At 36.9% G+C, this 19,115-nt stretch overlaps 1 protein-coding gene across 2 annotated transcripts; it reads right to left on the bottom strand.

Moving 5' to 3' along the window:
• Positions 1 to 511: 511 nt before the first annotated feature.
• On the bottom strand, positions 512 to 18,489 carry ABHD13 (abhydrolase domain containing 13). 2 transcript variants are annotated; one of them, XM_036454925.2, is made up of 3 exons: positions 18,220 to 18,489; positions 15,349 to 15,598; positions 512 to 4,067 (listed from the first exon to the last, which is right to left on the bottom strand). In XM_036454925.2, the coding sequence occupies exon 3, from the start codon at positions 4,045 to 4,047 to the stop codon at positions 3,034 to 3,036; it is 1,014 nt and encodes a 337-aa protein (XP_036310818.1). In that variant the 5' UTR covers positions 4,048 to 4,067; positions 15,349 to 15,598; positions 18,220 to 18,489; the 3' UTR covers positions 512 to 3,033. The 2 variants fall into 2 exon arrangements, with proteins under 2 accessions (XP_036310818.1, XP_036310817.1); XM_036454924.2 differs by lacking the exon at positions 15,349 to 15,598.
• Positions 18,490 to 19,115: the final 626 nt, after the last annotated feature.

The following is a 19,115-nucleotide window of genomic DNA, read 5'->3' as shown; positions in this document are numbered from 1 at the left end:
GTAAATCTAAGCTGCCCTATAACAAAATTCAGAATTGCAGCTCAATGGTTGAGCATCAACTTTTGAACCAGGTCACGGTTCGAAACTGGTCAAGGGCACATGCCCAGGTTGTGGGCTCGATTCCCAGTAGAGGGCGTGCAGGAGTCAGCCAATCAATGATTCTCTCTCATCATTGCTGTTTCTATCTCTCTCCCTCTACCTTCCCCTCTGAAATTAATAAAAAAAATATATTTAAAAAATTCAAAATTGTAAAAAAATATATATTTAAAAATTCAAAATTGAAAATATCTACCTTACAACCAAAGTGCAAAAGTATAGGGTAGTGGCAATATTAGGTGCTCCAGTCACTTTGTTAGAAATGTTTGATGTTTAACTGTTCTGCATTGTTACATTTCCTTTTCATCAATCTCATCAATTATTTCCTAGATCTACATTTAATACATAACCTTTCACTTTGTTGCTCTTTCTGTTCTATTAGTATTATTCTTTTATCTTCTATAAACTATTTTCCCCATATTTTGCAATACCCTTTTTAGGATCCCTTTTGCCATTTCTCCCCAATAATCCCTTAAAAACAAACAGATTTTGATCTAAATAAATTATATCTTGCATTTTTAAATAATATTTCCCAATTTATAGCAGCTTAATAACTTAAAATTTACTGCAGCTTAATAACTTAAAATTCATTCAGAAACTCTTATAGCTGCTCTTTGATAAGCCAGAAATTATTACACAAGACGGACACACTTCTAATCCCACTAAACCTATGAATCCAAAATAAAGTGACTCATTCAGAATTCACATTTTATTAACACCAAATGCTTTGGCCAAACGTTAGACACATTTTGAAGAACTGAATTTGTTTTCTATTTCTTCCTATCTAAAGAAATATTCTCAAATGTAGAAATCAGGTACTACAGCCCTAGAAACAGCCTCTACCCTTTGCTGCAGGAAGAAAGGCTCCTTAACCCAAAGAGAATGAAGACAGGGATGGGATACATGTACTTTACAACTTTTGAAGTCCTGGCTTAAAAAGAAAAAAAGATTGTTTATAAACATGAAGTATTTTAAAAAGCAGAAAACAAAACACTGATGAAGAAAAAGCTGTTAGGCTTCATCAGCATATTTACAACTAAATTTGATAAATTCCTTCACAGTGTAGTAGACTAAATGAATATATGAAAACATAAGAAGGTACTTTATAAACTTTAAAGAATGAAACAAGTCTAAGGTATTCCATGTAAGTTCATGTCTAAATACAATAGATTTTGTTGTATTAAATACTTTCCTTTTAATACATTACTATTTAAGACAGTCATTCTACATGATTGACAAGATGAAAAGTATCTTTTAATTGTAGTGAAATTATACATACAAAATACACCTTCTCATGATATGCATTACCAAATTTGTTTTTAAAAGCATACTTTTTTTTTACAATAATTTATAGAAAAACATTAATAATATTTGCTGTAATTTACTGTTTTCTAAATATTGACATAAAGGGAATGAGACGAATGTTATTTGGCAAAAGTATTTCTAGCCCTATCTCCATAGAAAGAATTTTAAGTTTAGGTCAAAACTATTGACCCATAATTTCTCTGTTCTAGCTGCTTGCATGAAGCCAATAAATATAGCCAAAATATTCAAAATATTACATCTAAAGCTGACATACTGCACAGAGCTCAAATACATCTAATTTTTGAGGACTGCTTGACACAACTTAGTACAATTATGCCTCATAGCTTATATATGTGTGTGTATATATATATATATTTGTCAATCCTGCAATTTTAAAGAGCTTTTTTTAAAGTAAGATTTTTTTCATACATTTCTATATGACTAAATACTACTTCCCACTGATAGTCATTTAATAGTAAAATGTATAATATGTTCTGTGATAAAAAGTTGTAGCATTCCTTCATCCCCACATTCCTACATGTAGAAAATTGTCTTTTGTTACAATTCTATTTTATAACTAAAATATTATAACTAAACCAAAGAGCATAGCTTTTTTGTTTTTCTTGTATTTATTTTCAGAAAGTCCAATAAATGACACCTTGACTTTAGTGGATTAGATATACCTAAATACTGGGACTTAAAAGTCAAATGAGGAAATTTCTGTAAAACAGTATATATAATTATGTAATAAGGGTTCCTACTTTAATTTTTAAATAAGTTATGACTGCCATTGGTGGTTTACCTGTAGACTTATGAAACTGATAAAAGGTAAAATTCTCTTTGCCACCAAAACTACAAATGTAAAAAAGTTCAATTATGCACACACTAAAGTTGCAGTAAAATTCTAAATTTCTATTTTTGCATGCCATGATCCAGACTATACCTAACAAACCACAGTACATTTTTGTTGGAAAGTGGGGTCCCATTTATTTGTAAGAAAAAGCTGAATCTCAGCATACGCCAGAGCAAAATTCAATAGCAACCTGCACACAGGCCTCAATTTCACTTCTTGCCAAAACCAAAATAGTTTACATAAAAATAGATATAACCCAGGTTACCATATACATTGGTATATAACCAGTGCTATTTACATTAAAAACATTGCATTGCATAATTCAAGAAATAAAACATCATCATGCACTTTATTTTAAGGTGAAAAATGCAGTTACAGAACTAAGCTTATATACCATGATTGTCCCAATATTTACTAAAGGAATAATATCCAAAGGTTTCTCATTTATATCTCCCCTTCCACACCCAGCCATTAATCTTAAGTATCATATAGAGTATAACACTTTGGCAACAAGAAACTTTTGAATATATTCTTCTGTCATATTAAACTAAAGATACAGACACATAAACACATTGAAACGTTTGATGAAAATGTATGAAATAATCCCAACAATTATAGTTTTTTAAATGTAAAAAACTATTTGGATCATCTTTAAAGAGCACTAAAGTCCTTTCAACATTTAATGTCACTCTTCAGACAAGTACAGATATAACACACTTCTAGAAAGGAACATTCTTTATCATTCTGCACAAATTAAAATACAGTGCAATAGAAAAACATTATATAATTGTCACATTAGATGAAGTTTTTGCCATTTCTTCAGGAGAATGACTCTTTATTACTTCTTTGATGAACTGTTCAAGGCTAGTGAAGTAACCCTGGCATTGCCATGTGTCATTATGAGTTCCATCAGGAAAAATGGCTAATCTCTTAGTCCGAGATGGGGAGAGTTCATAAAGCTGCTTCATCATTACTGGTGGAATTAACTGGTCAGAGAGTCCAGAGATGAAAAGAGAAGGCATTCTGCACTGAGAAATTTTTCTGTAGGACAAAAATTTATTTTTGTAGCACCATAAAGGAAGGTAACGCATTGGAAAAAATGAAAATAAAGTCCTGGCCATATGCGGTATGCTTAAAAATGTGTTCTCCACCATAATAGCTGAAATCCTATGTGAATTTTCAGAAGCCAAATGAATAGCCACTGCTCCTCCCAAGGAACGACCAAAAAGAAAAATTTTTGTTTTGTCAAGGTCAGGTCTAGTCATCACATAGTCTAGCACAGCTTCAGAATCTAAGTAGAGTCCTTCTTCACTTGCTTCTCCGTCGCTTTTCCCGTATCCTCGATAATCAACAAGCAAAAGATTAACTTTGAGGTTAACCAACATAAGCAATGCATTTGGTAACCTGTGACCTATGTTGCCTGCATTCCCATGAAAATAAATTATGGTTGGAGAATAGGGTGAATTGTCTCCAGTATATCTTACCAAAATAAGATTCAGACGCACTCCATCTTTGGTTCTGATAAAAATGTTCTCATGTGGAATACCAGTGGGCATGGGAACATAAAGGCGTGAGGAAGATGGCTGTTCTGGAAAATAGAGCAATACATCCTGGAATTTATATAGAATGCCTGCTATTGATATGACTATTAACAAAAGTAAGATAATGCCTCCGTACAGATGAAAAGTCACTATTAAAGGTAAGAGAGAAATTCGGCAGAGAGCCCAAGACCAGGAGGCCAAGGTTATTAGCCATCTTTCAACAAAGTTCCACAGCATCCAGGACTTTTCCATTGTAGCTCTCTGTAAGTGTCCTAAAAAAAAAAAAAGAGAGACATTATCAGTAATCTAACACTTATCTCTTAAGGTTAGATCCATGATCCATATAAATCTCGATACTAGATGAATCCTTAGAAGCTTACATCAATCCACCCACAAAACTGGTTACTCTAATTTCCCTTGTTCCTTCTGTTATCAACAGTCTCTTCTCCCTCCAGTGCTATCATAGTCATCAAACTATATTCATTTTGTGAAATGTGCTTACTAGCATTTACTGCCAGGTACTTTCATTCATCCTTGATTTGATAGAAAAATAAGTTGATTCCATGTTCCCAATTTTTATATGAAAGAACAGGGAGGCACAGGGATAAGTATAAGTGGACTGGCTGTATTTTCATTTTCTTCAGATAAACAGCGAGAAGTGGAATTGCTGGATAATATTGTAGTTCTACAGTATTTTTAATTTTCTGAGGAGCCTCCATTCTGTTTCCATGGTGGCTGTACCAATTAACATCCCACCCACTATGAACAATGTTTCCCTTTCTCCACATCCTTACTAACATTTGTTATTTCTTGTGTTTGTTATGCTAGCATTTTAACAGGTATGAGGTGGTACCTCATTGTTTTGATTTGCGTTTTCCTGATAAGTAGTGTTTTCATGTACCTATTGGCCATCTGTATATCTTCTTTAGAAAAATGTTTATTCAGACATTCTGCCCTCTTATTTTTTAGCTACTGATTTATATGAGGTTTTTATATATTTTGGATATTAAACCTTTACCAGACATATGATTTGCAAATATTCTCTCCCCTTTAAAGGTTTTCTTTTCATTTTGTTGATGGTTTCCTTTGTTGTTCAGAAGCTTTTAAATTTGATATACTCCATTTGTTTATTTTTGCTATTGTTGCCTTTGCTTTTAGTGTAGATCCAAAAAACCATTACCAAAACTTATATTAAGGGGCTTGGCACTGTTTTCTTTCTAGGAAAGAAATATCAGGTCTTACATTAAAGTCTTTACTCCAATTTGAGTTAACTTTTGTGCATGGTAAGATAGTGATCCAGCACCATTTATTGATGAGATTGTCCTTTCCCATTGTATTCTTAGCTTCTTTGTTGTAAATTAATTGACCATGTATGCGTGGGTTTATTTCTGGGCTCCTATTCGTTCCACTGATTTGTGGGCCAATGCAATACTGTTTTGATTGCTACAGTTTTGTAATACAGTTTGAAATCAGGAAGAGTGATACCTCCCACTTTGTTTTTCCTTACTAAAGATTGCTTTGGCTACTTGGGGTCTTTTATGGTTCTATAGAAACTTTAGGATAAATTGTTTTATTTCTGTAAAAAACGGCAATGGATTTTGATACAGACTCAATATTAAGTATGTAGTTTGCTTTGGGTAGTATGAACATGTTAAGAATATTAATTCTTCCAATCTATGAGCATAGAATAGCTTTTAACTTAATTGTCTCTTCAATTTCTTTGATTTAATGTCTTCCAATTTTCAGTGTACTGGTATTTCACCTCCTTGGTTAAACTGATTCCTAGACATCTTCCTCTTTTTGATGGTACTGAAAATTGGATTTTTTTCAGAATTTCTCTGATACTTTATTAGTGCATAGAAACACAACAGATTTTGGAATTCTATACTATTACTGAGATAGTTTGAAGGCAAACCTGAGGTAGTTAACAGATTCTAACCTATCAAGACCAATCTGACATAATATTGTCAATATATTTTTACATTGTAGAAAAAAATATAATTAAACCAGAACAAGAAAAATAAAATATTTTCCTCTCTACCTGGAGGTTTTCACAGTTAAACTTAAAAAATAATTTATTTAAATTAACCATTCATTTCTAATATTGTATTATTCAGAAAAAAGTAATATTTTGTCTTTCCCATATGATTAAAAAGAAATTTCAGATTACTAATATAACAAAATATGTAAAATATTTTATATAGTCCTTATTGCAATTTCATACCAGTGAGTCAACACTGATTGCTATGCTATATTGATAAAGCCATAAATACTTGGGGAGTAAGTGTAAAAGAAACAGAAATTTTCTTTGAGAACCAGAGAAAAATTAAGAAAGTGACTTATTAGAGACAATTTTTTTTTAAATACTGCTGAAAAATACAACTAATAAAAAGAAAACTCAGAAAAAAAGCTATCAAAAGTCAACTTTTTAATCAAATAAAAAATGTATGCATGTTGTCTTAAAATGGCAAGAGGTAAGATACATTACAATTTTTCTTATATATTTACCAAGTTTTAAAAGACATTAAATTCTCTTTTACTAACAAACTATCAGAAAGAAACCACTCTTACATTTGATACATAATTATTAATGACTAATTTTTAAAACTGTACTGAAAAACTGTAATAAATGTAGCATTTTAATTTATCTTGTTAGGTTTAAACACTACAGAAATACAAAATAAAGTTAGAATGGCTATAAAGATGAGTTAGCTAATTTAAGAGATTCATTAAAAAACAATTTTTCACTATTATTTCATGAAACATATTTACTATTTTGTTAAACAGATTTTAAATTTGAATTCTTGTTCAAATGACTCTGGACATCATATTTTTCTGAAGTTTCTCTGAAATCTATACTGCCACCCAGTTGCAGCAAGTTTAATTACAATGAGCACTATACTAGAGGAAAGCAGGTATGTCAGGTAAATAAAAACCCAAACCTAAAACCTGACCACTAGGTGTCAGAACTAGTTAAAAATCAGACTAAAAGATTAAGCCAATTACAGTAAATACTGAATCATTGTTCCAGGTCAACAAAAAAGGCCTTTCACAATCTATGACTGTTATTTACCAATAGCTTAAAGTGGACAGGGCTATTCTCTATATCCATTTGTTGTTGTGGATAATTCTCAACAACACATCAGGTCACTTAAACATTTAACCTAACATTTACTTATTTTATTTTATTTTTTTAATTATAAGCAATATCTGAGTGATTTTCATATGTAGACAGGAAACACACTGGCATTAACTATATACAACAAGATAAAAGAATTTTGTGTAATAATTAGGATTAACAAGGTTTGGGATGTAAAATATATACTAGAGCACTGTAACATTTCAAAAGTAAATTATTTAATATATTTCTTTAGTGAAAATTTTTACTTATTTTTTTCATAATCAGACCCATCATTTTTGAGAAGTATTAGAGAGACGGTTAACTCAAACATCACTTATTTGGCGACATAGTAAGGGGAAAAACCACAAAAACCCCATCAGCCTTAAAGTCTCCAGCCAGTGGTCGGCAAACTCATTAGACAATAGAGCCAAATATCAACAGTACAACGATTGAAATTTCTTTTGAGAGCCAAAGTTTTTAAACTTAAACTTCTTCTAACGCCACTTCTTCAAAATAGACTAGCCCAGAACATGGTATTTTAAAGAAGAGCCACACTCAAAGGGCCAAAGAGCCGCATGTGGCTTGCAAGCCGCAGTTTGCCGACCACTGGTCTATGCTATCATATACATATCTGCAGAATAATCTTGGGTTTATCACTTATTTCCAGTCTGAATTATTTTTTCAGTAGAATGAGAACTTAAAATGTCTGTATTATCAAATGAAGTTTTAAGAAGCATTTATAAATGCTATAGATATATTAAATTTTTTTTACTTTTATGACCAAGTATTTCTGGCTGTACTACTACATTCTTTACTGTGTTCTGCTCAAGTTAACATCAAATCAGAATTTACCACACAACTATAAGAAATAATAAAATGTGAAATTTTGAAAAGGACATGGTAAAGCATTTCCATAACCCAGATAATCCCAGGAATGAATTGACTCAATTTTCAAATCAAACAAAATGTGTATCAATGACTAAAAAAAACATATTGCAACACTAGATAAAATACAAAGCTTCTAATATCTAGGCAAGGCATATTTTGAAATTCAAACCACACACACACACACACACACACACAATCTATACAGTTAAAATTTTCAATTATTCAAACTGAAAAATAATTGTTTTAAGTAGCCTCTTTAGTTTCTAATTTCAACATACAATATTGAATTTAAATAGACCAGAAGCTATGTGTGTTTTTTCACTACTGCATTCCCTATTGGGTAGTATAACAAGAGTAAAATTAAAAAAAAAAAAAATCCAGTAATATATTAATATCTGAATTATTAAACTTCTCCTCAATCCAGATTTCTCTCCACTTCTAAATAAGCATAACTGTGTTCTGAGCATTGGACATATATGTTTACGAGTGGATATAAGAAAAATTGCATATTTGAGACCATTATTGGTTAGGGAAAATATTCAACTTGCAGTTTTCCACAAAGCATTCCTGAAACATCGCCTTAACTAAATGACTTTGTGATAAAAAAACATTATCTTACAATGGACTGTGAGAGTCAGAATAAATGCCAATTCATTTTGAGAAACATCTAATGGAAGTCAATTTTAAAGATAGGTTAATAAAAACTGCTCTGGATTGTCTACTTGTCTTTCTAATACGTTTATGGCACACTAATGGTAGAGAAAGAGACCTCCATTCACTGACTGCCTTATTTTTACATAACCCAATTTGCCAATAATTTCTGCTCCCTAGTCTTTATCATAAGGGAACTAGGACAAGCAAAATTAACATAGGAAGAACTTTTATTTACTAAATTTGCTGAAATTATCCCAGATGCTATGATAGTTGATATAAATGAATAGTGTCTCTGATACAGTCCACAGTAGGTTCCAAAGCAAGATTTATACAAATTTTTCCATTTATTTTGTTAATAAATTGAGTAAAGGGTTAACAAAAACCTTTTCTCTCCATAAAAATTACCTCTGGCTAACCTTCTAGCATGGTTTCCCTGGAAACATATCAGTTATGTTTCTAAGCAACATTTTGCGTGGTAAACTTGACCACTATTGGTGAGCTAAATCTGGATTGCGCAGTGAGCAGAGCTACACATACCACGTGAGAAGTAAAAAGAGTGGGCTCTGTCTTGTGGAGCACAAAACAAGTCAGGAGGCACCAACCCATGTGTCATCTTTCCACCAGCCTGAACTACCACTTAGGAACAATACATCTGATGCTGATTTCCTGAGTTTTCTCTCTCATTTCTTTCAACAAAGCAGAGAGGTTTGTGCCAGGTATGGTATAGTCCATTGGGTCTCTTAAGTGTGAATGCCCAGCTGAACACAAGACCACTGCTGCTGATCATGAAAAATAAGCAAGGTGATTAGTTACCCTCTAAAGCAGTGGTTCTCAACCTTTCTAATGCCGTGACCCTTTAATACAATTCCTCATGTTGTGGTGACCCCCAACCATAAAATTATTTTCGCTGCTACATAACTGTAATTTTGCTACTGTTATGAATCGTAATGTAAATAGCTGTGTATTCCGATGGTCTTAGGGGACCCTGCTAGTGGTTCTCAACCTGTGGTTCTTGATGGGGCGGGGGAAAAACGGAGTTGGCCAGGAAGAGAAGCTGTGAGCTGGCCCCGCCCCCTGGTTGAACTTCTGGTCAAACTCCCAGTAGAGGGTACAATTTGCATATGTCTACATCTCAAATCAATTTCTCACTTCTGCCTTTTGCCATGTTACCATACCAGCTGTCACATGTCAAATGTCTCTAATACCTATCTATCTGTAACTTTAACCACCCCGCTAACTCCTTAACTACTTACTATCATGAGAGTCTGATCACTCATAAAAAGCAAACCTCTCTTGCTAATAAATCTAATGGATTTTAGTAAGAAATTCTCAAGAAATAATACACTTAAAAGCATGATTAACTTTTTATTATAATATATAGACAAGTAGATATATTTCCTTTTAAAGGAATGGTTTTAAACTATTAGCAGCATATTGATGCTCCTGCCGCTGCCACTCCCAAACGCTGCTGGTGCTGGCCGCACTTGCATTTGCTGACAGCTTGGAGCAATTGGGGCCAGCACCAGAAGCAGGTGTGAGCGAGGCTGGCATCATCAGCACGTGCTAGCAGTGGCTGCTGCCCAGATCACCCCTCAAGAGCAGGGAGAGGTAGAGAAGCCCTCAGGGGCGATCAGGGCTGATAGCCACTGCTTGCACCACTGACAGCGCTGAGCAATCAGGGCTGGCGCCAGATGCCAGCAGCGGATGGGAGCAGCAGCTCCAACACTAGCAGTGGGCGGGCCAGTGCCATCAGTGGGTGCGAGCAGCAGCTCTGGAGCCAGCAATGGGTGCAAGTGGGGCCAACGCTGGCAGCGGGTGCTAGAAAAGGCTGTCGACCCCCTTCACCCCTAAGAAGTAGGCAGAGGTGGAGAAGCCGTGAGAGGTGATTGGGGGCGGCAGCTGCTGCTCGCAACCACTTATGGCACCAAGTGATTGGGGCCGGCACCAGGGGCTGGCAGCAGTTCCAGTGCCAGCAGTGGGTGTATACGGGGCTGGCACCAGCAGCAGGTTCAAGCGGGGCATAGCATGTGGGAACAAAGAGTTTTCAGTAACCATCAGAGACTCACTCAGATGACAGCAACCAATACCCTGCCTTGGTCTGGCACCCCTGCTCAACTGCTCCACCATCCCACTGCAGCCAAAGCCTGCCATGTTCTATGCTCTGGCACCTGCTGCCACCACCGTAATGTTCTGCACGCGCCACCTGGTGGTCAGCACGTCATAGTGACTGGTTGTTCGGTTGTTAGGTTGTTCTGCCATTAGGTCTATTTGCTTATTAGGGTTTTATATATAGAGAGGAGATTTTAAAAACTATTAGACATGTCAATATTTGCAAAATCTGCTCAATATGGCAAACTATTATTTTCTAAATAGTTTTGTACCAATGAATGGTGTCACAAAATTAGGAATGGGTTAAAAAACAATAAAAAAAAAAATCCCAAAATTAACATACCTAGAAATAAACTTAACTAGGGAGGTAAAAGACCTGTACTCAGAAAACTAGAGGACACTGAAAAAAGAGGTAGAGGAAGACAAAAACAGATGGAAGAACATACCGTGTTCATGGACTGGTAGAATCAACATCATTAAAATGTCCATACTACCCAAAGCGATCTATAGATTCAATACACTCCCCATTAAAATATCAATGGCATATTTCACAGACTAAGAAAGAACTCTCCAAAAATTCATATGGAATAAAAAAAGACCCCAAATAGATGCAGCAATCCTGTTCTTAAAACTGCCTGGTACTGGCACAATAACAGACATATAGACCAATGGAATAGGATAGAGAACCCAGATATCAACCCAAACCACTATGCTCAATTAATATTCGACAGGAAGGCAAGAACATACAATAAAGTCAAGACAGTCTCTTCAGAAAATGGTATTGGAAAAATTAGACAGATACATGCAAAAAAATGAAACTAGACCATCAACTTATACCATACACAAAAATAAACTTCAAAATGGATAAAGGACTTAAATGTAAGACGGGAAACCATAAAATCTTAGAGGAATCCATGGTCAGCAAAATCTCAGATTTATGCTGAAGTAATACCTTCACCAATACAGCTCTTAGGGCAATGGAAACTAAAGAGAAAATAAACAACTGGAACTACATCAAAATCAAAAGCTTCTGCGCAGCAAAAGAAACCATCAACAAAACAAGAAAGCTCACTGCATGGGAGAACATATTTGCCAATATTATCACCAATAAGGGTTTAATCTCCAATATTTTCTGGGAACTCATACAACTTAAAAGGAAGATAACCCAATCAAAAATGGGCAATGGACCTAAATAAACTTTTCGAAAGAGGATACACAGAAGGCCAAGAAACATACGAAAACATGCTCAAAGTCACCAATTTCCAAGAGATGCAAATCAAAATGACAATGTGATACCATCTCACACTAGAATAGCTATCATCAACAAATCAACAAATGACAAGTGCTGGCAAGAATTCGGAGAAAAGGGAACCCTCATGCACTGCTGGTGGGAATGCAGCCACTGTGGAAAACAGTATGGAGTTTCCTCGAAAAACTAAAAATGGCACTCCCATTTAACTCAGTTATTCCACTTCTAGGAATATAGCCCAAGAAACCAGAAACACCAATCAGAAAGGATATATGCACCCCTATGTTCATAGCAGCACAATTCACCATAGTTAAGATTTAGGAACAGCCTAGGTGCCTATCAGCAGATGAGTGGATTAGAAAACTGTGGGACATCTGCACATTGGAATAGTATGCTGCTGTGAAAAGGAACTCCTATCATTTGCAACAGCATGGGTGGAACTGAAAAGCATTATGCTAAGCAAAATAACTCAGTCAGAGAAAGATAAATATCACATGATCTCACTCATTTGTGGAAGTGAACAATAAACTGGTGAACAAAAACATACCCAGAGACATAGAAGCATCTGTGGGTGCAAGCGGCATTAATAAAAGAACCTGGGCACTATGATTCAGCCTGGTTTAGACCCTATGTAAGTAAGGCTTTGATCAAACCGTCAAACCTCAGAGGGAAGGTAGGGGAGTGTGGGAAGAAGAAGGAGAGATCAATCAAAGGACTTGTATGCATGTATATAAGCATAGCCAATGAACAGGGACACTGGGGGGATGAGGGCACGAGTGTGTGTGGGGGAATGGAGGGATAAGTACACATATGTAACACCTTAATCAATAAAGAAAAAAATAAACAATGAATTTTAATGTAACAGAAACAAAAAGTTCTTTGATATGGGTTTCAGATTTCACAATGTAAATAAATGACTTTTAAGAAACTACCACCTGTTAAATATTGTAGTATTAGAGAATATCCACAATAGTGGCCTGGTGCATGGATTTATGCACACTGAAAGGAAATTTATTAGAAGAAATATTTTAATATTGCTATTTGCCATTTCTCTATAATAAAAGTGTCAGAGATGAAAGAAAATTAGTAAAATGCATATGAATATGTAAATCAATTAATAACATGCTGTAACAACAAAGATGATATAAAAAAAATTAAAATGTGATATAAAAACAACACAGCTTCAGAATATCAACAAAAACAACCAAATTCATAATCAATGACAGACTGAAGCACAGATGTGCAATTGGCATGAGAGCTTTATATGTATCAGGCATGCACGAGTCAATGTTTACTTTTAAATTGCCAGTGCATGTCATATGTACCAGCCAGTTGGTCAGAAGGTCAGACGGATATACAGTCGCTTAGACTTTTATATATATAGACTATCTTAAAAGACTACAAAAATACTCCTTTATAACTATAAATTTGCGTGGGCCTGATTTTTTTCTATATATTTCATCTAAAACAACCTACTGTTTGAGAATGAAACATGAAAACCTGCCTGTCTTATATTAAGCAGACATTAAAGATATTTATAAAAATGTAAAATGATGCCATATTCCTTGCTATTTTTTCTAATACAATAAATATATCTATATTTAGTCCACACATATAAAAAACTCTTTGGAATCCTCAAATTTTTTAAAAAAGTGTAAAGAGGATTAGAAAATGTACAGGAGTTCTGAGAACAAAGTTTGGTTACTACTTTTCTATACTGCCTACTATACACTCTTATTGCCCCCCCCCCCCGACTTTCTTAATTTAGAATGATGTACTATGTTAAAACTTTTGTTCATTTAATACATATACGGGTTACTAAAGTTTGCTAGATACTAGAAAATAAATATCTATACTAATAAAAGGGAATATGCTAATTAGACCAGATAGACCGGACATGTTCTGGACATCCTTCCAAAGAAAGCCACGGTGGCAGGGTCCGAGGCAGAGGTGGTTAGGGGAGATCAGGCCAGCAGGGGAGAGCAGTGAGGGGCAATCAGACCAGCAGGGGAGCACAGTTAGGAGCAATCAGGCTGGCAGGCAGGTGAGCAGATAGGAGCCAGTGGTCCCAGATTGCGAGAAGGATGTCCGACTGCCGGTTTAGGCCCTATTCCACACCGGCAATCAGACATCCCACAAAGGGACCTGGATTGGAGAGGGTACAGCCAGGCTGAGGTACCCCGCCACCCCCTTGAACAAATTCCATCCACCGTGCTCCAGTCTTTAATAAAAACACCAACATTCTTCAGGTTCCCAAAGATCATAAACATAAGACAAATGAGAAATTTTAGAGATTATCTTTTAGCCTCGTTTAGGCCCTATGTAAGGCTTTAATCCAGTGAGTGCTGCATCATATATTCTCAGATCACTTCATAAGTCCACGGTAAAATGTGGTGCCCCATTTTGATCTAAATTTCTACATTTGTAAAAAGGAAGAGGTGTTACCTAAATAACCTCTAAGATCTCACAAATTCTATTTTACAGGCAATAGAAGAAAAAAAAAAGGTAAAATTGGAGAAATATTGATTAGATTATAAATAGCAGTGTCTTTACTAAATAGTAGAAAGTTGGTGGCCCTGGTTATGTGACTTTTAATAATAATTTAAGTATGCACCCAAGATTAAAAACAGGTCTCTAAAAATCTCTGATGGGCAAAGATGTAGTGATTTTATATTTCAACTGAGGTTTGTAAAGTAATTTATTCATCAGACATTTTCAGTCTTCTTCCCAGACCTCCCTCATCAAAATAACATATTTTTAAAGATCACATAGTTAAAATTAAAGAACACAACTTTGGCTAAACAATTATATATAGTATGGTTTAGGAGTGTGTTATTAATGAGAGAAAAAGAATTAAGTACACAAGAAACTGTCATGCGTTTCTTAGGTTATTCTCTCCAATAAAAAGTAAATGATGGTAAAACAGTACATTGAAGATTAACTCCAAGTCCAGAGTAACAACCACCCTAAACTTCCTCCTTGCCAAATAATTTTATTGCTCTCCCTCTGACATTGGTAATCTATTTGAATCAGTTACCCAACAACATTTTATACAAAAAATTAAAAATAAAGAATAACAACTTAAATATATCAAGAACTAAAACTCAAACTGCAATGGTACAGTTTAATTAGTATAGTCCCAATAATTATCAGAGTAAATCAGATAAATATGTTATTCTTTCAATTACAGATAAAATTATATTTTAATAAAGAACTGTCTCACCAAATAAAAGTAAATGCTAATTACTCTACTTGTATTTGCAAAAGCTTACTTTGTATTGCATAGTGTATATTGATTTACTGATTTTGCCAATAGTAAAAGGTCTTTGTAAACTACAAAAGATTTTACTTATATGTGAATTTTCCAAAAACGATTTGATTAAAGGTTAACCAATTATAAGTTAAATAAAAATATCCTAAGTCATTAGTGAACTATTACTTTAAAGCTCCTTAAAGTCCATCTTAAATTAATAATTTTAGGAATACTTTGTTTAAAAATAAAAATCGCTCATACATTAAAAAACATATCTACAAGTGATAGAACAATGCATAGGTTCAAGTGAAAACTGTAAAAGTGGAAAGCAAATTCCATGTGTCACTGCTAACATCTATATTACAGGGGAAGACTGAGTATCCCACGGTGCTCCTTAGGCACTCTGGGAGAATTCACAGCTTCTCATCACATTTCAGGTAATACAGAACTCAGATTCTGCCTTCCTGCCTGAGTACATCTCCTTGTCTGCTAAGCACTGGGAAGTTAAGAAACCATGCCAGCTGCACAGCTGAATCGGAAACACAAATAGCTGCTCTCAGCCAGTGTGCTGGAGACACCACAGAATAAATCATCTATTTCCCTAATGGTTACCCACATGCCATCAATAATGAAAAAGCGTGTATTAATAGTCCTGTGGGACAAATGAACATAACTGCCTATGAAAATGTTGGATAGTAATTGAACAGTTCAGACAGCACTTAAAACTGAGATTTAAATCTGCTTGAGCAGATATTTCAATTATACTGGGCAGCAACAGTTATTTTTGTGCTTTCCCCTTACTTGAAGTATGGAAGACTTAGTAAATATAGTAAACTCTGACAGAATAAAAAAAAAAAAAAGATGATTATTGTCACTTAGGAAGCCAATCCAATTTATTCCAAGATTATAAATATATATAAGGAAGAAAATTGTTAAAAAATAAAATCTATAAGGCCATCAATACAAAACAGATGTTTGAATTAAGACAAAGAAATCCAGGAAGTTTCCTCCTTACAAAGGGGTAATGTTCTAAGGGGTAATGATTTACTATAAACTGCATGGATGAAACTTATAATTTATTCTTTTATGAAATCAATGTTACAAAAGAAGTCTCTCAGGCCAGCTCTTTTAAATGCATGAAATCCCAGTTCATGTTCTGGAAATTCTACATCTTCATAATTCCAGTAACACTATAAGAAGCAGTAACAGAAAATGTAATGATGTAGTAGCAGTCTATTATATCAGGAAAAATCTTAATCAGAATAAATTAGAACTAGAACCTTCTGTAGGTGTATTCTAAAATGAGTATAAAAGGGCCTCAGGCATCCTTGAAGTGACTAAATAAGAATTAGGAAAATTTTAGAATCTCCTGAGTAATAATTCTGAATTAATGAAAAACAGAGATGGAAATCCATTCTCCTGAGATAAGTGACAAGAGAGGGGAGATACTAGGAGAATGTTAGGTTAAAGCTTCCTGTATCCACCACTAAGTCATACCGTTAACCCAGGACAACTTCAATAGTAAATCCAGAAGGCAAGGGGTAATGAAATGTGCCTGTCAAAGGCAGGTGGTGCACCAAGATCTGTTTGTAGATACTCATAGGCTGACTTGCTTTCATCATTTCAAATGAACTATTAATGAGAGGCAGGGTAGTGCAGTGGAGAGTGTTTTCGGGCTTGGTTTGTTAATAGCTAGGTGGCTTTGGCCAACTCTGCCTCTCTAAATAGCTTTCTCATACCTATAAGAGGATGAAACAGGTAATTGCAAAACTCCTGAGATCAAATATAAAACACGGTAGTAATAGTTGTAGTTACTCCTATGAGGCAAAACTTAAGGCAGTCAGTGCAGAGTCAGTGAAACTTCGTACAAACTAATGTGGTAGCACTTACTATCCTTCCTATATGATAAAGATGTAATATGCAAATAGACGTTACACCTTGAAGCTTAAGGACCACTAAGGATCAGCAGGAGGGTGGGGCAGTGAGCTACAAGCAGATAGCAGAGCGCTACAGGAGGGGGCAGGGCAGCAAACTATGAGTGGGGGGGCGGGGGAGCTACAGGAAGGCGGCAACGAGCTACTAGCGAGCAACTGGCACACGGATTAGTGGGCAGGGTTACTAGTTATAGTATAACGCAGTGGCTTTTCCATAGACTCTAATGATGAGAGTGACTTTGTCTCGCCTAACTCTGAATTTCCAGTAGGTAGCAATGTCTGGCACGTAGTAAGTCTCTCTAACAATCACTGAATGGTGCAGTCCTATGTCTTAAGTAGGATAATTACGACATAACTCTTGGAGCTTAATATTCTACTCTAGTGGAATAAAATGTAACCTGTTAGTAAAAGACAGGTGATTGATCTAAGCATGTACACAAATAAGTATTAATCTATGCCAAAGAAACTAGGAGAAGATCAATGAAAATCAAACATCGAAACTTAAAAAAGTCCATATCCTCTGGGGCAGTTACTAGTAAACATATGCAAAAGCTGTGGAATAAAGGTCTTGTTCTTGGTCATGAGACCTTGACAGGAAACGCGACTTGCAGAAAATAATTGTTCACAAAAATAGACTTCAATGGTATTGGGGGAGGATGGGGGGGGGGGGGGGACGTGCGGGTGGGAGGGAGGAAGATCTGCTGTTTCTTAAACATCCAAAACTTCCTGCCCTGCATCCGAAGGTGTAAACCTGCTAGTGACACCGTGGATGGGTCCGGGCTATAAGCCTCAGACCTAGAAGCTGGGGTTTTTATTCCACTTTTCCATCAGTGTGCGGGCAGTGTGGGGGAGGGACGGGATGACTGCTAGGTCTCGATCTGCACACGTTACCCGAAAGACCACCGACACACGATTCTCAGACACCGTTTCGGCACCGTCCCAGCAGGGCACCGGCGGGCCTGGGCAATGTTCCCACAGAGGGCGGCCCATGTGGGCTCCTACCCGCGGCCGCTGCGGACCCGGCTCCTCCCGGAGCCGGCGAGGCGGGGAGCGGGTGCCGCAGGCCTGGGACTCCCGAGGACGCAGCTCAGGGCCCGGGCGCCACAGAGGCGCCCGCCAGCCACCTCCCTCTCCCCTACCCCCCAACCCCCTCCGCTCCCCGCGACCTCCAGGGACCGGCGGCCCCCGCGGCTCTCAGGGGCCACCCCGCACTTACTTAGACCCGCGCGCGGGCTGCGCAGTCGGCCGCGGACACGCAAGCAGATGCCGCGTAGCAGCGTCCCCCCGCGCCGCTTCCGTCGCTCCACATCGTCCTCCTCCGGGCGAGGGGTCGCCGCCGCCGCCGTCGCCTCAGTCTCTAGCCCGAGGCCCCGGAGCGTCCTCTGGACTCCTCCACTTCCGGCCCACGGTCGGTGTCGCCTGCAAATACTCCCGGCGGCGGCTCCCACAGCACAGGCTCTCCGCCTGCCTCGCTCTCCTGGTCTCTACCTATAGTGGGGAGTGAGCATGCGCAGAAATCGAGGCCCCGGAGTCGCCGAGGACGGCGGCCGGAGATGGACAAGATACGTAGGCGCCTGGCCGCGGGCGTTTTCGCGATTCCAGTGGGATAGCCGCTCTGCAGAGGGTTGTCTGGGGACCTCCCGGCCCCAATCCAAGTCTCTGGGGTGAGAGCTCAGAACCCATCAGCTCTCTCTGCTGAAAGCGTGTTTACAGCCGAAAGTGTCTGGCCTAGATGGTTGTTATGAGTACAATAGGAGTGAGTTCCTGTACTTTAAACCGCTTCCCTAACTATTTTCCTCTTTTTGTTTGTTTTCTCCCAGCCCAGCCCTCTCCTACTTCTGTGGACCATCGGGCAGATGGAGGTTTTTGTGGGGCCTGAAAATCTGGCAAGAATTAGGGAGTTCTTTTAAATAAAAAGAATGAAAAATTACCTTATTTTTTGCAAATTACTAAAGTACAATACCGAGGGGACATTGCTAGGGCTACTCTCCCGGGCTTGGAAGTGGCCCCACAATTGTGCCCCTGAAACTAGAGCTTTATTAGCTTCACCTTTAACCCCCCTGGACACGTGATTGTACTGGATTGTTTATTTACAGATGCCTGTCCCCTTTC

Source organism: Pipistrellus kuhlii, unplaced genomic scaffold, assembly GCF_014108245.1.
Source record: "Pipistrellus kuhlii isolate mPipKuh1 unplaced genomic scaffold, mPipKuh1.p scaffold_m20_p_3, whole genome shotgun sequence".
NCBI classification, from domain to species: domain Eukaryota; kingdom Metazoa; phylum Chordata; class Mammalia; order Chiroptera; family Vespertilionidae; genus Pipistrellus; species Pipistrellus kuhlii.
Note: the sequence above shows the minus strand (reverse complement) of the source record. Positions and strands in the feature narration are given on the sequence as shown.

Excerpts from the sequence above, each read along its gene's own strand:
- ABHD13 (XM_036454925.2), bottom strand. The coding sequence starts at position 4,047 with ATGGAAAAGTCCTGGATGCTGTGGAACTTTGTTGAAAGATGGCTAATA.